Here is a 24,032-nt window from a genome sequence, read left to right as displayed (position 1 = left end):
ACAGTGAAAACAGTGACAAAAACATACAACAACCTGAGGAAACAGTGACCAAAATGGACAAACAGGCAGAGAAAACAGTGACTAAGACAACCCACAACCAGAGGAGACAGTACCCAACAGCAGTAACAAGCACTCAGGCACAATGTGTTCGATCACACGAGGAGCAATGCGGCACAGCAGAGGGGTCAGAGAGGTCAGAGCAGGCAGGACTGCATGACGAGAAGTGCAGCAGAAGGGGTGCTGGTACAGGACCTGCACACACACAGCAAGTAAGCGAGACACACACTCAATAAGGAAATCTACACCAATTTATAAAAATAACACAGCTTTCTAGATGCATTTAGACACCAAGATCGTTGTAACTGGGTTAGCACTTTTCAAGTTAGCAGTTTTTAATAGATTTCAAAACTTCATACTTAGCACAATTTCTGGAGCAGTAATATTATCTTATGGAGAAAACCATATACTGCATTAAGGCACTTGTCAGCGACTTATAGGTCTCTCCTCGTGGACTTAGAATGAGTATGAGGCAAGGTCCAAGGCAGCACCAACAGAACACCTGGGGCGGCACTGGGGCGTACGGGTGTGGAGGTGCTTTTCGGCATCGGAAGCCACCGTTTAAGTCTGTGGGGAGATGTCTGGTTACAAAAAGGTTGCAAGCTGGGACTGGAGGGCCAATCTAGGCAAACCCACAGGGGAGCTCATTCCTTGAAATGCTTTGGCATGTATAGAAACCATTGGTCCACTACTCCTTGGGCTGTGGGGCTCAGGTGCAGTGGTGTCTGTAGGTGTTGTGTTGCAGTGCAGGAGTTACTCGCAGTTGGAGGGGGCCTGCAGAAAGAGGCTACAGGTGGCAACAGAGAGTCCAGTCTTGCCAAGTCCAAGGGTGGGCTCAGCTTTGGAGGGTCTCAGGACCCCATTGGCACCGTCATCTTCCTCGGACTCGGTCTGTGAGACACAGGGGCAGAGGTATTTTGAGGTGTTGGTGGTAGCGGCTAGAGACTCCTCTGTATCTTGGTTATGCAGTAAAGGGTCAAAACAGGACAGCTGGGCCACTCTTGACATGGGTGTCACTGTCCCTTAAGTCCCTCAACATACAGGTCAGATTTCCTCGGTGTTGGTGTACGGACTGGACACAACAAGCCTTGGCTGCTACAACCAGTGCCCAGGATATTTGCACTGTGGGGCTCCTGGAGGGGTCAGCGTCCTGAACCTTACTGGGGGGATAGAGATGACCTCCTATAGCCTCCTTGACCTCTTCCTGGTGGCTTTCTCCCTCAGTGGACCCGATGGTCAGCAACATGGTGGACCGGACAGAAGCTTTCCGTGCTTGCAGATGCAGGGAAGTAGCTCCTCTACTCCAAGGGAGATCTTTCCGAGTTCCTGAGGTGCTGGACAGTCCTCCAAAGATTTTGGGGAGGTTGCCCAGCTCTTGGTGAAGTTGATCCAGAGACTGTTGAGGTACAGGCAGCATGGCAGGGTTTTGGCTGATCTTTGGTGCAAGTCTTCAGTTCTCGCTCTCTTCAGTCCGTCTTCTTTCTTCATTGGGTGTATGTCTTAATAAATCCAACACTGGCATCAGTATGGATTTACTAAGGCAAGGTGTTTGATACCAGACACCATTATTTTCCGTCCAGCCATCATGTAGCTGGGTCACTCGTGATGACCAGTGTCCAGTACATGTTCTACTGGAGCCCTTTGGAGCTGGAGGTAAGTCTTCTTCCGAGGGCTTTGCAGGAGGACGAGGGTGCTCTGGTGGGAGGTCCAGAATGTTCCTGAAGTCCCTCGACTGGGGCTTCCTCCTGGTCCAGTTGCAGCTCGGGGAGAGTTGTTTTTTCTGTAGTCCGATGTGCACTGACCAGTACCTGTGGTATTAGCACAACTCGGCCACGGGAGGGCGCAGTGCCACCAAAGTTGGCACACTTGTAGGTCTAGTCCAGGCTGTCCTTGCTGGGTTGTTTTATCTGGCTGTGACTTCCGGCTGCGGAGATATAAGCTGGTCAGGGAATGGAAGTGACCCTCACCAGTTTGCTGATTCTTGCTGGTTTACTTTGGTTCTTGAGTGGTGCCTCCACTCAGGAGGGAGATCTTGGGCTATTATTGAAGCCTGTAGGTCAGTGGTCAGCTCCTCCGTAGCAGTGATTGTCCGGCACTCCGGTGCAGCAAACTGGGGTCTTAGAGCCTCTTCTGGTGCAGCAGGTCCTCTATCTCGTGCTGTGGGGTTCTTTGGTGCTGTCTTCTTTTCTTCCTGATGAATGTGATTTCTTGGTCTAGGGGAGCCCACTAAAAACTGAATTTAGTGGGCTTTTTAAAGGGAACCCGGTAGTGTCCAATGGGACACTTACCCTTGAGTGGCTACACCCACTACAGTCACCAATTCCTGTGGGAAGGGTCACTGCCCTAAATCTTATTGGCTATTTTCCTGCCATCCAACATGGAGGAAAATGAAATGGAGGGTTCACTTTGCCTGCAAGCCCTAGAGGTGGTGCATGGTCAATGAGACCCCTCCTCCTACCCTTTGTGTGGTTTTCCGCCTTTGCTCCCACCAAAAGTGGGGGTTGGCAAAGGGGGAAGCCATCTGCTTCTAGCAGCAGGCCTTGGGGCTCAGGTTTCAAGTGCATTAGCCCTTTGAAGCTCAACACCAGGGGAATGCACATTCCTGAGGGAGGGGGTGTTAGCTCCTCCACCCAGGAAGGGCCTTGTCTTACAAACCAGAGAAAGGGCTCCCCACCAAGGTTTGTATATTGGCTGCCTGGAGGTGGCATACTGGATGGAACCAGTCAGCAACCAAGCCAGTTAGGTTATCTTTTGCAGGGGCACCTCCAAGGTAACCCCTGGGTACATTTAGGGATAATGCAATACTGGTACCAGTTCCAATTTATCATCCTGAGTTGTTTCATACCAAACAACCCAGGGTGCAGAGTGGCCGTCATGTACCTGGGGAACTCGTGTTTGACCAGTGTCCAGCACATGCATGTAAAATAGCTGCTCTGTTCACTCACTATGGAGGTCATTATGAACCCCAGCGGTTCAGCCCACCATGCCGGCGGCGGGTGAAAAGACCGCCACCGGCATGGCGGGCTGAAACGCCATATAATGAACACATGGAGGGCCGCCATAGATGGCCTTCCTCCACCGCCAGGCTGCCTCGGACAGGTAGCCTGACAGTGGAGGGAATCATTATCCGACAGGGCAGCGCTGCTGCCCCTCGGATAATGATCCCTACTGCCACCAGCCTTTTCCTGGCGTGTTCCCCCGCCAGGAAAAGGCGGCATAGGCAGTGCAGGGGCCCCTGTTCAGTGCCCCATCGCACAGGTCACTGCCCGATTTACAGGCAGTGATCTGCACAACGGGTGCAGCTGCATCTGCCGCACAGAGGAGCCGCCGGCAACGTCCCGGAGATGCATTCTGCTGGGCCGGCGGGAGGAAACTATGTTTCCCCCCAGCCGGCCCAGCAGAATGTTCTTTATGCGTCAGGGGAGTCCCAAGGGGGCTGGCCGTCAGTTAAATGACCGCCAGCCTGAACACGGCGGTAAACACTGCTGTGTTCATTATGAGGGTCTATATCCTAGGTTTGGGAAGGAAACAGTGGGGCATGTTGCTCATGCAGCTATGCCCTCACATATAGTATAGTGCACCCTGCCTTAGGGCTGGAAGGCCTGCTAGAGGGGTGACTTACACATAACATATGCAGTGTAGGGTAGACAGGGCACTCAGTGAGCGTGCCATGTCAAATTTGTCTTTTTAGGTTTGTCACAGAACACTCAGTATACAATGGCCGTGCTGGGTGCATCTGGATGCAGGATCCTAAAGGGAGGCACAATCAGTGCTGCTGCCCACAGAGGCCTACCCTTAATAGTCCATGCCCTGGGTACTGATGTACCCATTTACTAGAGAGTTACAGTGACATTTAAGAGTGTATTAAATTGGGCCAAGCATCACAACAGATTCAGGGAAAGAGCCCAGGGCATACATCAACATCAGAAATAAAGTGGGGGGGGGGGCTAACCATGCAAAAAGAGGCCTCCCCTCACACAGAGGTATACACCCTTGTCCAAATAGGGACCACAATCCTAGTCAGGGTAAGTCACACACAATCAAAATTATCCTGTGCCCACCCTCTGGTAGCTTGGCACTGATCAGTCAGGCTTAACGTGGAAGGCAATGTGTAAAGTATTTGTGTAATAAATCATACAGTAACACAGTGAAAACACCACATAAATAATACACCACACAAGTTTAGAAAAATATAGAATATTTATCTGGTTAAATTAAGTCAAATGATAAAGATTCAATAAGCACAAGTTGAAATATTACTTTTGAAGGTTTAAAAAGAGTCTTAAATCTTAGAAATCAACAGTTGTCTCTTGATTAAACAAAGTACCTGGTTTGCGTAAATAATAACACACACGGAGACCGCAGAGTAGGAGATGCATGGAAAAATAGGGTGTGCGTCGGACTTTCGGACGCAGAACAGATGATGCGTAGTTTCTTTCCACACTGCAAGGGGCTTTGTGTCGGTTTTAGTCGTGCAGTCTTGTTTCCTCACTGCGATGCAGGGATCTTTTTGACGCCGAGGGATGATGCGGGGAAATCCTGGGCGTGCGGGAAGAAGTCACAGGCGTTGCGTCAACCCAGTGTGGAGATGCATCAAATTTTCTTTTGCGCGGCAGGCGCTGCGTCGATTTTCCTCTCGGGAAGTCGGGCTGCATCGCTCCAGTTCGGTAGTGCGTTGATCCGGTAGGGCTGTGTGTCGAATTTCCTGTCTCAAGGCAGATGTTGTGTCGAATCTTCACTCAGGAAGTCGGGCTGCGTTGTTCCAGTTCGGCTAATTTCTTGCTCACAAAATGGCTGTGCGTCGATTTTCAATGCACAAGGAGGTTCCTGAAGAGATGAAGTCTCTTTGACCCTGAGACTTCAGAAAACAGGAGGCAAGCTCAATCTAAGCCCTTGGAGAGCACTTCTCAGCAAAGTCAGAGGGCAGCAAGGCAACAGCCGGGCAGCAGACCTTCTCAGCAAAGCAGTAAAGATGAGTCCTTTGGGCAGCCAGGCAGTTCCTCTTGACAGGTTGCAGGTTCAGGTCCAGAATTGTCTGAGTTTGTAGGGTCAGAGACCCATTTTATATAATCAAAAATGCCTTTGAAGTGGGGGAGACTTCAAAGAGTGTTTTTGAAGTGCACAAGTTCCCCTTTCAGTACAGGTCTGTCTGCCAGGGTCCCACTAGGAGGTTGGGCAGTCTATTGTATGAAGACAGGCCATTAGCCTTTGAAATGTAAGTGTCAGGCCCTCCACCCTTCCAGCCCAGGAAGACCTATTCAGTATGCTGATGAGTTCAGGTCTGACTGAGTGTCCTGTGTTTGTGGTTGTCTTGGTGAAATGCACAAGGACGCTGTCAACTAGTCCAGCCCAGATATTGATTGGAGACAGGCTGTAAGGCACAGATGGATTTTAAGTGCAGAGAAATGCTCACTCTCTAAAGGTGGCATTTCTAAAATAGTAATATAAAATCCAACTTCACCAAGAAGCAGGACTTTCTATTACCATTCAGGCCATACTAAATATGACCTGTTTACCCCTTTCAGATCAAAGTCTACCACTGAGACAGTATATGAGGGTAGTCCTAATGCTGTCCTATGAAAGGAGCAGGCCTCAAAGTCGTGGAAAGCAAATTTAGGTGTTTTCCACAACCAGGACATATAAACCACACATGTACATGTCTTGCCTTTTACCTACATAGCACCCTGCCCTATGGGTTACCTACGGCCTACCTTAGGGGTGACTTGTATGTAAATAAAGGGGAGTTTAAGTCTTGGCAAGTACTTTTAAATGCCAAGCTGAAGTGGCAGTGGAACTACACACACAGGTCTTGCAATGGCAGGCCTGAGACATGGTTAAGGGACTACTTATGTGTGTGGCACAACCAGTGCTGCAGGCCCACTAGTAGCATTCAATATACAGGCACTGGGCACATGTGGTTTACTTTACTAGGGTCTTTCAAGTAAATCAAATATGCCATTTGGGGATGAACCAATGTTACCATATTTGAGGGAGCAAGCATATGCACTTTAGCACTGGTTAGCAGTGGTAAAGTGTGATGAGTCCTAAACCCAACAAAAACAGTGTCAGAAAATTGGAGGGAGGCAGGCAAAAAGTTGAGGGATGACTACCCTAAGGCTGTCATATCTAACAGGTGCATTATAAAGGGAGTTGACAACATTTACTTCACCATACTCTCCAATTCATTTTAATTTTGCCTTCACTCCAGCAATGAATGAGAGTGAGTTTTGTACATGAAGGAGAGTAGGGCATAGGATGAGCATGGGATGATTGATATTTGACATGTTTGAAAACATGACAATCACATTTTTTGTCAGTGCAAAATGGATTTTGACTTAGAGAAAAAAGAAAACATGCTTTCTGTCCAACTATGGCACCTGGTCTATCAACCTGAATAAAAAGGTAGCAATTACAGATCAAAGCCACTATGAAATTATACTACCCAAATTAGCAGGCACAAAAAGGGAGATTTCATGGCTTTATGAAATCTTTTTTGGGAGCATCCTTGGGACCCAAGTGGGCTCACATGACTCGGGAACACGCATACACCCATGCATGCATACATCCATTCACACACACATCCACACACACTTACATTCATACAGGCACCAACGCATTCACACAACACAACATACATGCACACTTACATCTACACATGCACACACATATCACACGCAAAGCACACCCACATTCATGCACACACAAACACACACACACACACACACACACACACAAAACACCCTCCTACCCCATTCCCCTGTCGGAGCACCCAACTTACCAGATTTCAGGGGGTCCTCCAGCAGGAGACGGGGCGCTGCTGCCAGCAGCAGCGTTCACCAACAGAACACCGCCAGGCCCTATCATGGGTCATGATACGGTCTGCAGCGGTCTACTGGTGTGGCGCTGCTACTGGCAGCAGAGCCACCTTACCGCCGTCCGCTGCCATGACCGTTGCCAGAATTCCGCCATCCTTCTGGTGGAATTCCAGTTATGGTCATAATATGGAGGTCGGCTGGTAGCCACGGCGACAGTGTTTTGGCGGCCGTCGCCATGGTGGTAGGCGATTTTTTCCACCATTGTCTTAATGAGGGCCTTTGTGTCTATCAGAGAGGATAGTGATGGGAATGTTTAATCCTGATGCATGAAAAATGCTTTTTGTGGGGGGGGGATTATGAGGTTGGTTATTTATGGGACTAGAAAATGATCTGAACCTGCTCTCTCTGACAAAGGGAAGAGGGATTATTTCTTAAAGGTTAATATCTGTTGATTGCTAACTGAACACTGAAAATTCAATGTTGGGACTCTTGATACAAAAATTAACAAGCAAATGTGATTTAAAAGTACAGTATGGGTGCTTTCTAGCAGGTAGGTTTTCTTAAAACATCACTGGAAAGTATGTTTCTTGTTGTCACAAACAAAAAATACTGTTGGCCTTAAACAATTGTAACCTTGTAACATACTTTAAACAACAACAATGGCAAAAAATAAAAATGGAAACATAATGGAAGAACAAAAGGAATGGAAAAGAAATGTATTTACCCACCAGTCCTGTGCTCTTTTTATACAGATGTGGACATGTGATAAAGCAAAACTAAGTCACTCAAAGAGCAAGAGAGCCATGTTTGAAGTGGGCTGATCCATACTATATGATGTAATGATCAGAAACAAATTATAAATTAAAGTGGAAAAGACCACCTGGTGAGTAGGGCTCACTCAAAACCTCTCTATATGTGTTTATAGTTATATATTTGTAGATAATATTTTTTGGTTATATGAGGCTGGTAAGACAGATAACTCATCCTCTAAACTAGGGGTAGGCAAAAAATTCTGATCTGCTGGTAGAGTTCGCAGAGTTTTTCCCGCTCCGAGTTCCGTCACCAACCGCTGCGTGACAGAGATTTTTCTTGTATGCAGCTCACCAATGTTAAGTTGGCGAGTGAGAATTTTCATCCCCTAGCGTGGTTTTCGGATACTAGAACCCCTCCCGGCAAGATTTCTCATAGTGAGTAGTTGTGACCATTTGTGTTCAGATAACTGCTGCTTAAGTAGAAAATTTACCAGAGTGGCAGAAAGAAGCAGAACCCTCTGGTGCGCAGCACGGTGCAGTTTGTGTTGATTTTATAGCGCAAAATAATCTCCCTGATCTAAAAATAAGTGCAAGTAGTGTGACATGCCCAATCTGTCCGCTCATGGAACTCCGCAGAAGCTTGCAGAGTTTTTATGTAACTCTACTGAATTTCGCAGAGTGAAACTCCACGAGTTCCACCCACCCTTACTCTAGCCCAGATGTAAAAATTAATTTATCATTAAAATTTGTGAGGAGTACCAAGTCTAAAAAATTACTGGTTTAACATCTGATATTTCACTTGTGTCCACAAGCCTCTATCAGAATCGTCCTATCCTGCTCCTCAGAACACCTCTTCATACCTCCAATGTGCGAACTTGCCAACAGATAATTTTAGTCTTCTGACTGACCTCTCTAAATATTCTGAAATCGATCCATATTTGTTTACAGATCGAAGCAGAACCCGTCAAACGGTATTGCTTCCCTTGTAGTACATCTGCAATTTCGCTTTTGAAGGTATTAAAAATGATGGTTTCTAGTACTTATCCGTGCACCCCTCCAACAGTCATTGCCCTTGCCCCAAAACATATCTCATTTATCAGGACACTTTCTCCTCTAATGCACAGCCAGTCCCTAATAGAGTTTACTATATTTGGATCAATACTATGGTTATAGGTCCTTCTTGAATATAAGCAGCCACACCCATCTCACTTTCTTGATCGATTTCCATAGTCAGGCAGTCAAATAAATGTACTTGTTCTCAGCAGTGGTGGCTGCTGTCTCTCAAAAATGGTGTGGCATTCATAGAATATTTTTTTGTTTTGCATTTTTGGATACCAGGAACCTGTCACAAGGACATTTGAGGCTGCTGCTACATTAAGTGTTTATAGATAGCGCAAACTCAATCTGGCAATATGGGAGCGCTATAAATGAAAACCAGTTACATTACACTGTGTGTCACATACATAAAAAGAATCACCTTACCTCGTTGGTCAATCTTATTGCCACACTGCCAGGTTGTCTCTTTGGAATCCACAATGCTGTATGTTGTACTGAAGAGTTGTGCAAGCTGGGTGTGGGGAAACTAAGCACCATGCACCTCAGCCAGTAAAAGCACTGCTCTCATGATGTCTATATAAGTAAACAGCATAAGAGCACTGCCAAGATTGGCTGGGACAGGCAAACAGAGCGCTCCGTCCGAGACCGAAGAGGCTGTGTCTCTGGTTCCCCTTCTCCCTGACAGCAATGACTGGGAAACCCTAAACTGCGCATATCGGGCTGACCACAAGCAAAAAACGGTCAACCTGACATGCGCAGCTCAGTTACACAGCCCCAGCTGGTCCCTGCAATAAACCACGGCCGCAGCAGTACACACCGGTATGCCGAAATTATGTATGAGATATAATGCTGCTCTCTATGGCTCGCAGGCAGGGGGTCAACACCCCTATGTTCCTTCGGAGAAACCACCCCTGTCTAGTGGTCAGGAGGGATGAAAGGTTCACTACGATCCTCCTTCATCCACTTCATTATGGAAGTTGGACACACACCCTAAACCAAAAATGGTGCTTCGAGTTACAGGGGCACTGGAGCTCTGCAGTACAGTGGATTCAGCATCCATGGCACTGGGTTCAGGCTACTGCGACCACACCAGCGCAATAAAACAGAACAATCCGTTATTTTTTCCAGGCTCAGTTTGACTGGTCAGGAGCTTGCAGCGCAGCGCAGGAGTCACATGTTTCGACTGCATGTAGAACACATTAAACATTACTAAATACGGATGGAAAATAAACATAAAATAAATATGCCAGCAGATTGCTCATCCCGGAGGCTCGCTGACTGACTATGGACATAGCTCTCGGGTAGCTGGGAGTAAAGGCATAGCACTCGGGGACTAGCTGATATTAACCCTGTCTGAAGACTCCTGGTGCAGTTTGTAGTTGTCCTGTAGCTCCAGCCTTTATAGCCATAAGTGACATGTTCACAGAAGGAGCAGGTTAACAATCAAGGATATGCAAAAATAAAAAAGAGAAGTTAAAGAAAAATAAACTAAAGACTATAGTTTTACCCATTAAGCTGCATGGATTAAAAGGATATGAACATATTCTCAGATATGACTATTGTAACTGAAAGAAGGCAAAAAATATTAAACAAATGATTGAGCAACTTTTATCAGCAGGAGCTCAGGCCACACTGGCTCAAATGGCAAAACTCAGCTAACTCTGTGAAGGCAGAACTACAAGCTTTTCAGATGTAAATAATGTAGATAATTTTTTTAAATAGGGATATCCAGGCCAACCAAGGAGGCTCTGCCGCCACCCACAGTAGCAGGGGCACCACAGGTACAATAACATGGCACGAGTAATGGGAAGTCAGCATTTACATCAATAGAGAGCAGGGTCCTAAATGCTTGGTGAGGTTTAAAGCTGTAAAATATATTCATAGTTAGGGTTAAAACTGTACGTAATATCTTGTAAAGCCACTGGTTTGACTAATCCGAAAAAAAATTAAGCTGCTACTGAGATAGTTTAAAGATCTTTATCCAGATGTTCTTTTAATCCAGGTGCCTCGATACAAGGCCAGTGGTTCTAACCACCAGTATTCTAATTTGGTGGGACATACCTACTGTTCTTCAAAGCAAGTAGTTCAAATAGGAGCACCTAACTTGTTTCAGGCAGAAAGTACAAGTCGAGGTTTTACAGACAGAGTCAATAGGTAGGGGCACTAAATATTGGTAACAGTGGGTATTTACGACTCTAGTCTAACAATCGTTACTTATTATGTCCCTAACAAGATAATTCACAAATCATAATTCTCAGTCATCTTGAAGTGATTTACATTTATTTAATGAAGTCAACTGGTGAGATAAGTATATGTATAAATTGTAATTTCCTGCAATTTCCAAGATTAGATTCGTCCAGAAGGGAGGAGAAGCAAAATAAACCAAACAGCAAATGTTGGGATACCCAGTGACAATGTTTGGCTTCCTAGAGCCCTGGAGAACAGATATTTCAGACTTAAGAAAAGGCACATTTTTCTAAAAGATATAATACAGTGGTACATTTGGGGTTTTTCTTAGTGAGTCAACTTGTTAATCAAAAATGAATAGAAATGAAAGTGAGTAGCTTTTCAGATCATGCAGTAATCCAGTTTGAAATATTGTTAGATTCTTAACATCCCAAAGTAAAGAGACATCACTTAAATAAATTGCTTCTCCAATACTCTATGCAGCTGCAAAATACATAAACCTTCCTTAAGGATTTTTTCGACCATGTTAGCAACAGTTTGGGATGCACTCATTCAATCATGAGAGGTTAAGTAATAGCAAAAACAGAACCACAAAATCAAGTCAAATCGAAAGAGCTAAAATAGGTGATATGCAACTTGAGATTCAATGTACTGCTAGTCAGAAATTAGATAATGACATCTTGCAAAACAGAAACAAGCCCTGGAAGGCAAAACAAGCCACTAAAGTTTCAGTTTTTAAAGAACAATTAATCAACAATAAGACCGGGGCATAACAGCTATGAAGAGAGTGAGCAGACATTAAAATTATTAGGTTGGCATGCAAAAGCAAAAGGAACTCAAAGTCAAATTACGGCCATAACAATTCCAATAACTGAACAGCAGGTTAATATTACTGAGGAAAAATGCTCAGTGTTTTGGTAGCATTATAAAAAATATATATCAGGTTTGGGAGTTGGTGGGTTTAAACTCAAAAATTCAATTAGTTTCATTAATCCAAGTTCAGGTGCAAGCCTGTCTGAGACGATGAATTGGAGACATTTCTTAATGCTACGGCAAATGTTAAAAACTGGAGCAGTGATGGAGTTCCATCTGAGTTTAACAAATCTTTGATATGGAATTTTAAAACACCTTTAAAGGTCTTGTATAACAATATTTTACAAGAAGGACTCAACCCAATTTGTTTGATGCATCAGTAGTTAGCTTTCTCAGAAAAGGTAAGAATCTCCTATATCTAGGTTCATATCACCCAATAAGGCTGCTGAACACAGAGTATATACTTTTAGCTAGACAACTAGCAGAGTGTGTCAAAAAACTGATACAAAATGTTTTTGTTAATGTGGCAGGTTAAATCACAAAAAAAGCTGCAATAATAATGATTGATGCAGAAAAACTTTGATTTCCGTTCACCTTGGATAGTATTATTCAAAATTCATATAAAAAAGCAACATACACTATTATGATAAATTCCAAACAATGTGGCAAAATGAGGTTGCCATACGGCAATTGACAGGTTAGTTTATGGCACCAATTTTGTTTGGGCTGTTCACTGAACCTTTAGCAAAAGCCATATAGATTGATGACAAAATAAGGCCATTAATTCCTCAAGTTTCAAATCTTGAATTATAAGCCAATGATCTTATTTTCTATTTAAAAAGATCAAATAGCAATATTGCTTAACATTTCAATGAGATAAATACATCTACTGAAAAAGGAGGGTTGAAAGTCAGTCGAAATTAAACAGAATCAATAGTTTTCAAATATTCATCAGATTCAGTACCTCAGAGTATCAGAGAAAATTATGAAGAAAATAGGATAATTCGACATCGTTGAGATATGATGATCTGGACCACACAAAAAGCCTCTTTCAAAATGGAAATCATTACTACTTTTTATCAATGAAAGAATTGCAATAATTAAAATATCTAGCCTACCATTATTTAGCTTTTTGTTTCACAATTTACAAACCCCTAAGCCAATCAACGAATACTGCAGTGGTAGAATCCTGGTAGATAAATTTGCAAAGTGAATGACTAATCAGCCATCTCGCAATATCCAACCTCAACCTGGTCAATCACGGGGAGTTTGCCCTTTTTGTATGTATCAATTCCCTTCCTTTGTAATTTGAAACAAACTAATGACAAAGTAAGAAATATAGATTTAAGATATGTGCTCCATCTGAGAGGTCAGCTGAATGGCTTACATCTTCGAAGGCACCCTTCAAATTAGTCATGCAGTCCTCTGTAGACCATATTTTTAAAGCCTGTATTGGTTCCTTGTTAAGATCAGCAGGTCTTCAAGACCAATGACAAAAGAATAAAGTAATCTTGCATGAGGTGGAGATGATTACACTGGAAGTTGACAGCTAAACCGTAGCACTCTGCCAGGTCCTCTCCTTTGCCATCTTCAGAAATTAATAGAAAGTATTGTTCTTTCGCTTAAACAATATGACCCTTGCCACCCCCACCTCTGAGTCATGCCTGACTTCCCTGCTCTCTTCCGATGAAGCCTGTTTAATGGCAGTTTCTGATGATGCCTGTTTAATGGCTTCCCTCCTCCTGCGTTTCAGCCTCTGTTGTAGACACGGCCATCAAGGTTCCTGGCCCTTTAGCGATACCTATTTTATAACAGAAACCTGATATCCTCATGACGATCTCAATAGTCTGTAAAACCTTTGATTGTCCTCCCTCTAGAATATGACAAATACATACATACATTTATTCCTGCAAACTTAGTATCAAAATACCACTATGTGCTTTATTCCAGATCTCTTTGGCATGGGATGGACTCGGTAAAGTGGTAACAACAGGACAGGAAAACTGACCAGTCTTACAAAGAAAAGCCTATAGATCTAAGGTAATGATTTAATAAAAAATCAGCAGCCACAGATATGTATGTACTGTCAACAACAGAGAATGTGCTAGCAATAAGGGCACAAAGCACACATTATCATGTGGGAGCGGTGCAGACACATGGCCTATTGTGTTATAGTTGCAGGTACCTTCTAGTAGGCTGCCAGGCTGTACAATTGTACAATTTCTTTATCAATGCTAATAGAAAATAGCTAAATGGCATTGTAATGTGTTGTTTTAGATTGACTAAACCAAACTGGTGGATAAATTGATGGTGCTTCTTAAAATCAAACATGGTATCAGATATCCTGTTTAGAGCAAATAAGGCATGAAATAAAAATACAGTATTAAAGAACATCCAACCCCACCTGTTGAGAAATACACTGCTCACGTCATCATGGCTGATGGGAGGTTTCTTTGAACTTGCAGCCATCCTTAGAGGCCGCAAGAAGCAATTCACCAACACATAGAGTTGATGCACATATTCCGCCTCAGCCTCTACCATGTTAAAAACAATCTGGTTTCTCTTTCTCATGCTTTCTGCATGGGGAGAACAAATATAGTCCTGCACAATTGTCTTCCATTTTCTTCGGCACAGCCATCCTCTCATGAAGCTTTGAACCTGGAAATAGATGCAAGGTAGTTTTATGTCCCAAATCAAATCACAAACAAATGTGTCCAACAGATAAAAAACAAAAACAAAAATTGTGATATCATTGAAACAAACTAGATGTGCAGCGTCTAACATAGGATGTTTAGTCAATTCAAATAGTTAACAATTTTATCATACATTTATAATATTACATGCTTACTCATCAGTGAATCCTGAAGCGACACACTTTCAATATGCATTTCCAAGCAAAAAAGACAGAATAACATTCCAGCAATTTCTGAAAAGATATATTTGGTAATATATGGATGAATAACTAATTTCATAAAATGTATGCACAACTCATGTTTCTCTGTGTATCAAAAAAGAGGCATCGCATAGGAACATCATCCCATTTCAATCTATTTTGGGATGTTTGTTATCCACAAATCATGGTACAGTTAAAACATGGCCGTATTTAATGTTATATTTGCTGGGGAAGACATATTTAGCTTCAAGATGGAATTTATACTGTGGGCACTGCCATCCATTCAAAGTAGTCTAATGACCTGAGAATACAGCAATCTTATTTCGTAAGTTACTATGTGAGTGTGAAAGATATATTAGCTGGGCATGTGCCCAACATGGGCCGGGAAGGGTTCCAGTTTCCATTCTTACAGTTTATCACCACATTCGTTCAATATGACATCATTCAGTAAGGGGCATTTAACCTCGGTGAGGCTTCAAACCAATTACGACAATGATGTGCAACTTGGGTCTGTGTTGAGTAAGATATCCAGTCCTACATCTACCTCATTCTTCTTGCATGTCATACTTTAAGTTCCACTATGTCTTTGAGAGCAGCAGCCCACTGATTCTGGATGTCTTGGACCCTGAAATGGGCCTGGTTACACATTTGATCATGCCCCAGTCTCTGCACTACTTATTGTCAATTTGCTCACAAGAGAGGAAATGGTGGGTACACCGGGGCCCCCTCTTTCACAAGCCAGGTTTCAGGGAAGAGATGAGAGTCCTAATTTCATGGGTATTTTGATCTTAATGGAGGTGGTAAATTCCCCCAATCTGGAATGTTTCTAATCTGCCATTGGTGAAAATTCATTGCCCTTATCTCCAACTTAAAAGACACTACAGATTGGCTGTGAATAAATTGAACATGGTGTTGAGGAAACTGAGTTTGAATACAGACAGAAAGGGTCTCAGAGAATGTTGAGAAAAAAACACAAAAGCCTCCATCCCTTGTGTTATATGGCTAGTAATAGAGCAGAATATTACTAATACAGTTTATTCAAAACTCTTACAAGTTTGGTAAGAAATTAGGAGTTCTTGGTGTGCCGGTTGCAAGTGTAAACATAGAAAGAAATACATAATAGAGAGATTCTTTCAGCCTCTGGATAGGTGTTCAGTAAGAATCGTGATAAGGCGGTATTTATCATCTATTACCAGCAGATATATCAACTTCAACTTCATTTTTGTATGTCGAAGAAGCTGATTTTCTGCATCTATGTCAGCAATAATCCTATGATAAAGAGCTTGTTATAATCACGTCCGGAGACACCGAGGTATCGTTTTATGTCGTCTTTATTATTAAATAATTAATAGACGAAGAGCGCAGAAACCGCGTCTGATCTCCGGCTTCATCTCTCTCCAACTGCCGTACTACCTCGCTCGAGCCACCGACGCGACCGAGGCAGTCCGGGTTCGGCACGCAGCAGTGCGCGCCGAACCTGAGCATAACATATTATCTCCTTTTTTTTTTCTACTGAATAAAAAGAACAACTTACATACATAAGAAGGAAATACATAACAGCATTGGACAATCTATGCATTACATAACATTTTACAATCAGATCAGCGTGACCATGAGATAAAAAACTTAAAACATACTTGCTACATACTATAATGTTCACTGAGTTTAAACGGAACCCGTTTCACACGGACAGACCTCCTCAAGGTTTCAGGGCCTAACAAATGATTGTCTAACAAATGATTGTCTAGCACCCTGCGTTCTTGATGAATACCCTCTGACCCAGAGGTGTCCCTTCCACCCACTCCACAGTGCCCAACATCCTTAACCTTAACAACCTTCCCCATATTCCACCATTGACTACCCTCAACCATGATGGCATTTCCACATACTTTCTTTACACTCACAGGAGAACCATAGCAGGCTTCCCCTTTCTTCACAAATGTCTGTAACTTGACACGCACCAGATCTCCAGGTTGAAATGAGAGTTTTTTTGTAGAATTCTTCAGGTCATACCTAGCTTTTACCTTTTCTTGATTTTTTTTTACTTCACCCAACACCCCGTCCGTGTCCACCGAATCAGGAATTTTACCAGAGACAGCTCTGGCTAACCATGCTGGAAACAGTCTTGAGGTACTACGTCTTCCTTTGAGCAGTTCAAAAGGAGAAATTTTTGTCACAGAATGTGGAGTGGTGCGATAGAACCACAACATCGAATTCACTGCTTCTCCCACATCCAGTTTACTCGCTTTAGCCCATTTGATACACTCCACAACCACCCTATTCATTCTCTCTACTAAACCATTGGTTTGAGGATGGTACAGAGAACTTTTCAAATGTTTCACACCAGATTCTCTCAGAAACATTTCCATGTCATGACCCACAAACTGTACACCATTATCCGAAATCAAGGTTTCCGGAAAACCTTCCCTCCAAAAAATCTCTTTGAGAAACTGAATCGCACTACCCGCAGTAGGCTTTGCAAAAAAACACACTTCTGGCCACTTACTGTAATAGTCCATTAACACAAAAGCATAACGCATCTGGATGGGGAGAAAATTGAAAGGTCCAACCATATCGACCCCAACTTTGATCCAAGCTTTGTACGGTAACGATATGAGTTGTAATGGAGGTTTTGCAATCCTCAACCCTTTTTCTGCACCATTACACACAACACACCCACCAACCACTCTTTCTACATCCTTGTCCATAGATGGCCACCAATAGTGAGCTCTAATATGCCTCATAGTCATAGTGGCACCAAGATGACCCTCATGAGCACGGTCCACCAACCTTGTACGAATCTCACATGGGGGAACACATTTATCATTCCTCAAAATGATTCCACTTTCAATTGACAATTCATCACCCACCTTGACATATGGCTGAACTTCAGGATTCACATTTCTTTACTTAGGCCAACCATTGATTATATGCTGCTTAACAATGGACAACACCTCATCACTGCTTTCAGCATCCCTCCATACAGTCTCAGTGCACACCTTGGACTCATCAGCATCAATTGCAGCTATGAAACAATCTTCCACATCATCCTCCAAATGAAGATTACTTTCTTCACATATAGGTAGATGAGAAAGAAAATCTGCTGTGAAATTGTCTTTCCCCGGAATATACTTGACCTGAAAGTCATACTGAAACAATTTTGTGGTGAGGCGTGCGATACGAGGAGTCGTATAATTAATTTTATCACCATTTAAAATGTAAACCAACGGTTTATGATCTGTTTGAACAACATATTTTCTGCCCCATACATAACTCCTAAATTTTTCGCTAGCCCAATAGCATGCTAGCAACTCTTTTTCAATCACTGAATAATTCAATTCAGGATCACGTAAAACTCTAGAAGCATAACTTATGATTTTCTCTTCTTTCCCAAGACCTTGCGACAACACCGCCCCCAAACCATACCTACTGGCATCCACCGTAATCGTACACAGTTGGCTGGGGTCGTAAGGACTCAGTGGCCTGGCGTTTACCAACTCCTGCTTCACACCTTCGAAAATGGTTTTACACTCACTGTCCCATTTAAACGGAACTTTGTTTTTGAGCATATTGGACAAAACTTTCATTTTGCTAGCATAGTTGGAAATGAACTTTGAATAGTATTCACACATGCCAACAAAAGATCGTAACTCATCTTTATCTTTAGGGTTAGGGGAATCTACAATCGCCTTTACTAACCCAGGACGAGGTGTAATACCTTCCCCAGACACACAATGGCCCAAGAATTCTATTTTTTGCTTATAAAACTCACACTTTTCCTTCTTCACACAGACTCCAAAGGACTGAAAAATATTAAACACTGATCTAATCTTCTCATTGTGATCTTCTAAACCCCTTGTGTGAATCAACACATCATCCTGAAAGATCAAAATACCTTGCATACCCCCCAAAATTTTGTGCATGATGCGTTGGAACGCTGATGCCACAGAAGCCGACCCAAATGGCATCCTGCAAAACTGGAAAGTGCCAAAGGGTGAATTGAAAGCAGTGTAATGGCGCGAATCCTCATCCAGTTCAACCTGGTGATAAGCGTACGCCAGATCAATCTTTGAAAACCATACTGAGCCCCTGAACCCTTCAAGAAGGTCACTGATCTTGGGTAAAGGATATGAGTCTACCCATATTTCCTTATTGAGACTCCTGAGATCCACACATAAACGCAGGTCTCCATTACGTTTATGGGCAACAACCAAAGGAGAAAGCCACAAACTTGACTCAATTGGCTCAATTACCCCATTCTGTTGAAGCTTGTCCAATTCAGATTTAAGATCTTCTCTTAAACTAAATGGTACTGACCTGACTTTATGTCTTACCGGAATGGCCCTATCCTTAACCTTTATTCTATGCTTGAATCCTGTAATCTTCCCCACACCCTGGGCAAAAATACCAGGAAACTCATCCTCAAACGGTGTCTTGGAATCTGCACACTCCACCGCCAAAACCTGCTCTTTCGTTCCAGGTTTCAGCACCATGCCAAACAAACCCTGATGATACCACCCCAAAATGTTCAAACCCTTGTAGGCCACATATATTTTACCAAAAATCTTGCGACCCTTGAACACCAAAATGTCTTCTATGCAACCTTCTAACTCAATTTTCCTGCCTTCATACGAGACCGGAGATCTATCAGGAGGGAACAACTTTCTGTCACCCCAAGTATTATGAAACAGCTCTGATGAAATCATAGTAATGCGTGCCCCAGAATCCACCAATAAGCGAAGCCTCTTATCACCAACCCAAATATCCACCATGGGATCTATGCATTGGTTATGTTCCTTGACCCCTAATACTTTATCTGTGACTACAACAATCATGTCTTGGAAGGCTTTTACAAAAGATTCTTCTCTATTTTCTTCTTCTTCCTCCCCTATGGACGTGACATTAGTTTGCTTATTACTAGTAGATTGACAGACTCTAGCAAAGTGACCGACTTTACCACATTTTCTACACATAACGTTCTTTGCAGGACAAGACTTGCCATCTTTGAAATGGGGCATGTTACCACATCTAAAACAAATGTTCGAAGATCTAAAAAAAACATTGTCACTCTTCTTCATATCAGTATTCGTAGCCACACCCCTTTTTGTAACCACGCTGACATGAAGAGGATCCGAACCCTTCACAGTAGAGTTAGAAGAAAGTTCCATCAAAGAGATCTGGGCAAGCTCCACACTCTTGGCTACTTTGATAGCTTCATCCAACGTAGGATTTCCCATGGTGAGTAATTTCTGCTGCATATGTTTATTCGAACAATGACCGATGAACTGGTCCCTTATGAGTTGGTCTTGAAAATCCCGAAATTCACACTTGGAAGCCAGTTGTCTTAGAGCACTGACATATGCATCAACATCCTCGCTTTGAAACTGCTGACGCTTGAAGAATTTGTGCCGCAAAACTACAAGACTAGGTGAAACATCAAATCTTGTGGACAATTTTTTTGTAGTCATCAAATATTCATCTAGTTCTTCTTCATCACTTTGGGGTAGCTCAGGTAAGTGTTTGAAAATCTCTCTCCCTTCATACCCCAATGAATGCAACAGCAAACATTTCTTTCTCTCAGGACGAAAACGAGAGGCACCTATTGCACCCAGGTAGGTTTCAAAACCACCAAACCACTGTCTCCATGGAATAGGAGGAGCCCCAGGAGTTTCCAAGAATGGTGGTGGGGGATTGACAGACTGCATTACTAAAACCAGGCGTGACGTTCACAGACAATGTGTTATGACAATGTAACAATAAAGTTCAATTGGTGATCCAATTCAGTAAAGGTTCATGCAAGAAATACTTCCAAGATGGCACCTGAAATGGCCAATTCCAGTAAAAATAAGTACACATTCTATACTTGCTGATTCACCAATTCCGGAAGGGAACACCCAGAATAGGTCTGTTTTCTTCACAGAAATGATATGTAGGAAGAAACTGCCAATGAATAACGACCTAATCTTCTTCCGATGCACGCGTAGTAGGAAACCAGCTCGTCGCCACTTAAATGATGTTATAATCACGTCCGGAGACACCGAGGTATCGTTTTATGTCGTCTTTATTATTAAATAATTAATAGACGAAGAGCGCAGAAACCGCGTCTGATCTCCGGCTTCATCTCTCTCCAACTGCCGTACTACCTCGCTCGAGCCACCGAGGCAGTCCGGGTTCGGCACGCAGCAGCGCGCGCCGAACCTGAGCATAACAGAGCTCCTATTGTGAAGCCTGAAACTGCAAGGCCATTGTATCTCTTAAGGTCAATAAAAATCCATCTGCACTGATGAATTTCTAGGAAGGTTCTATTAACAAGAGCCAAGCAACCAACTTTTTTTTGAGTCAAGGCATGACTACCCCTACGATGGGTAAAACAATAAATGGGACAATTTCAAATCTTTGAAAACACCTCCAGTTGGTTCCTCATATAGGAAATTGACTCACATTAATACGGATGTTAAGCTGTTTATGGACGACTTGATGACCTAACTTGATGATTTATTTTCTAGATTGATCCACTCACATCAGTCTGGCTTTATTAAGGGAAGAACAATCATTGACAACCTAAGTAAGATAGGACCTAAAGAAATACTAGTACATTGTCTGTTAATCAACTCAGATTTATAAAGCGCGACTAATCACCAGAGAGGGGATGCAGGCGCTGTGTTCATGTTGGACCCAGTCAAAAAGCCATGTCTTGAGTCCTTTTCTGAATTCCTGCAGGGAAGGTGCTCTTTGGAGGTGGAGCGGGAGGCTGTTCCAGGACTTGGCGGCATGGTAGAAGGTCATTCTCCACTGTAGCTGAGGTGGATGCAGGGAGTGTGGGCAAGGGAAAGGGCGCGCAGGTGTCTGGATGGTTGGTGGAAGTTCAGGCAGTGGTTGATGTATGCTGGTCCTAGGTCATAAAGGGCCTTGTAGGCATGGTTAAGCATCTTGAAGTGGCATCTTTTATGGATAGGGAGTCAGTGGAGGTTCCAGGGGTGATGTGGGTCTGTTTGGAGAGGCCAAGGATGAGTCTAGCGGCTCCGTTCTTAAGTTGTCTAAGTCTCTTCAGGAGTTGGGTGGTGATTCCTGCATACATAGTGTTGCTGTAGTCCAGGTGGCTAGTAACTAGGATTTGAGTGATGGCTTGCCTGGTGTTCATGTGGAGCCATTTGAAGATCTTTCATAGTAAGCGGTGGTTGTGGAAGCAGGCAGAGGAGACTGCGTTGGTATGGGATGTCAGGGTGAGTCTGCTTTCTAGGATGATGCCAAGGTTGCGGGCATGGTCTGTCGGTGTGGGTCCACCAGATGTTGTTCTGTGGAGAGATTTCGTTCCCAAAGATCAGCACTTCGGTCATGTCAGCGTTCAACCTAAGGCAGTTGGTCTTTATCCAGTCAGCGACACTCGTCATGCAGTTGTGGAAGATGGACTTCGTAGTGGTGGGGCCATCCGAGAGTAAGAAGATGAGCTGAGAATTGTCTGCATAGGAAATTATGTTAACCTGCGGGTTCTATGTTGACTAGGGACGTCATGTAAGTGTTTAACACAATGGGGCTGAGTGATGACCCTTGAGGGACGCAGCAGATGGTGCTCTTGGATTCCGAGGTGAAGGGTGGTAGGTGGATTTTCTGGGTTCCTCCTTTGAGGATAGATGTTATAAACTTGAGGGCATCTCCTTGGATCCGGTGGAGTCTCTTGATGAGTGTGTGGTGGGATACAGTGTTGAATGAAGCTGAGAGGTCAAGGAGGATCAGAGTCGCTGTCTCCCCACAGTCCAAGAGGGTTCTGATGTCATAGGTGGCAGCGATCAGGGCAGTCTCGGTGCTCAGTGGTTTGTGTGGAAGCCAGATTGGGAGGTGTCCAACAGGTTGTTTCTCTCCAGGTGCTCGGTGAGTTGGCAGTTGATGCCCTTCTTGAGGGCTTCGGCAGGGAAGGAAAAGAGGGAGAGATGGGGTGGTAGTTTTTTAGATCGGTGGGGTCGGCGGAGGGTTTCTTGAGGAGGGGGTCTGACCTCTGTGTGCTTTCATCTGTCGGGTAAGGTTGCTGTTGGAGGCGGCACGTTCTGGTTGGCTGAGGAAAGGCCCTAGTCAGGAAGAACCTACCACTCTCATCAGAGGTGGGTGATTACTCTCACTGTATAACCCGCGCTCTCCCTTGGGTAGCTTGGCACAGAGCAGTCAGGCTTATCACAGGGGCAATGTGTAAAGAAATAACACAGCACTTCCAACCAACAATTACCCTGAGCTTCACAAAAGAGACTTCACGAAGTCTGTGTTTCAACACACATATTATTAACTCAGCATGATCATCATGTAAAGCTGGGCATACATCACATTTAGAAATATTTCACACAGTACTAGGCTCAACTGTGTTAAACACCATAAACAGTATGTACATATAAGAAAAATAATACTTTCCATCCCAACTCCCTCATGCAGTTCCAAACGCTGTCAGCACAAGACCCACTCTAGCTAGTACCCCAATTTAATAGTACATTATTGCAGGGTATATCCCGGTTCACAATGTTAGCAGCAATATGTACATACAAACACTTGCAGCATGTTTAATTAGCTCTGCGGCCTGGGCCGCACAGGTAAAACTCAATGTCAACCGTAGGGGTTCTCTGGCAAGAAATAACATGTACGGCAACACCAACTTGCTGATTCATTAATCACCCACACTCACTCCCTTACATTCACTCCGCACTGCTATGCTGTGGCACAGACATCAGGTGGTTAACACACACGCACTTGCTCCTAGCACCATAATGCAGTGCACTGATATCCAGCCAGTTAATCTCACTGTGTTCGCAAAAACCTGGGGCCCAAAACAGCCCGCCAACCAGTTCCTGCTACCCTGCCAACCACGAGCAACAGATGAAAGCAATCTTTTCGTGGATACTAGGCCGCTCGTGGCTGAAGCCACACTTTCCTGGATCCCGGGGACAAGGTGGGAAGGAAGAAAGAGATAATGGCTGATCAGGCAACAGTTAACACATGGAGGCTAGGCCACCACTCAGGAGGTTCACTCAGAGGTCTGCAACGCAGAGGGGAGGGTTGCTAGAGCCATACATTAGTCACAGCAACGCCCAGCCAGACACTCCAATACCCGAATAGTTACCAATTCCGCACTTCCCAGGAAGGAGGCACAATGCCCAGGACATGATGCTTTGAGCTGTCCTGACACTTCTGGTTGCACATGAAGTGTTAGCAGGTCCACACCTCCTGGGAAGGAGGCACAAAGTCTGGTGCACAATGACTTGATTTGCACCAGACGATTCCGATCCCAAACTCAAAGTACTCAATGCCGTACCATCCTGGAATTAGGCACAACTTCTGGGGTGCGATGACTTGAGTCGCACCAGACAATTCCAGACAATCACACGAAGAACTCCAATGCCATACCTCCCTGAATGATTCCTGATGTGAGATCACATGAGTCACACCAGACAATCTGGTCACACATGAAGATCTCCAATC

The 24,032-nt window shown here is 43.9% G+C and overlaps 1 protein-coding gene across 1 annotated transcript in view; it reads right to left on the bottom strand.

Annotated features, from left to right (window-relative positions):
* The window catches only part of RASGRF2 (Ras protein specific guanine nucleotide releasing factor 2), a 1,901,930-nt gene that overhangs the window by 1,318,887 nt on the left and 559,011 nt on the right, over window positions 1-24,032 (bottom strand). The window contains exon 5 of the mRNA XM_069224559.1: window positions 14,085-14,338. Within this exon, the coding sequence (XP_069080660.1) occupies window positions 14,085-14,338 (254 nt within the window). The remainder of the gene's footprint in view (window positions 1-14,084; window positions 14,339-24,032) is intronic.

This window comes from Pleurodeles waltl, chromosome 1_1 (assembly GCF_031143425.1).
Source record: "Pleurodeles waltl isolate 20211129_DDA chromosome 1_1, aPleWal1.hap1.20221129, whole genome shotgun sequence".
NCBI classification, from domain to species: Eukaryota; Metazoa; Chordata; class Amphibia; order Caudata; family Salamandridae; genus Pleurodeles; species Pleurodeles waltl.
This window is presented reverse-complemented; position numbering and strand designations above follow the sequence as displayed.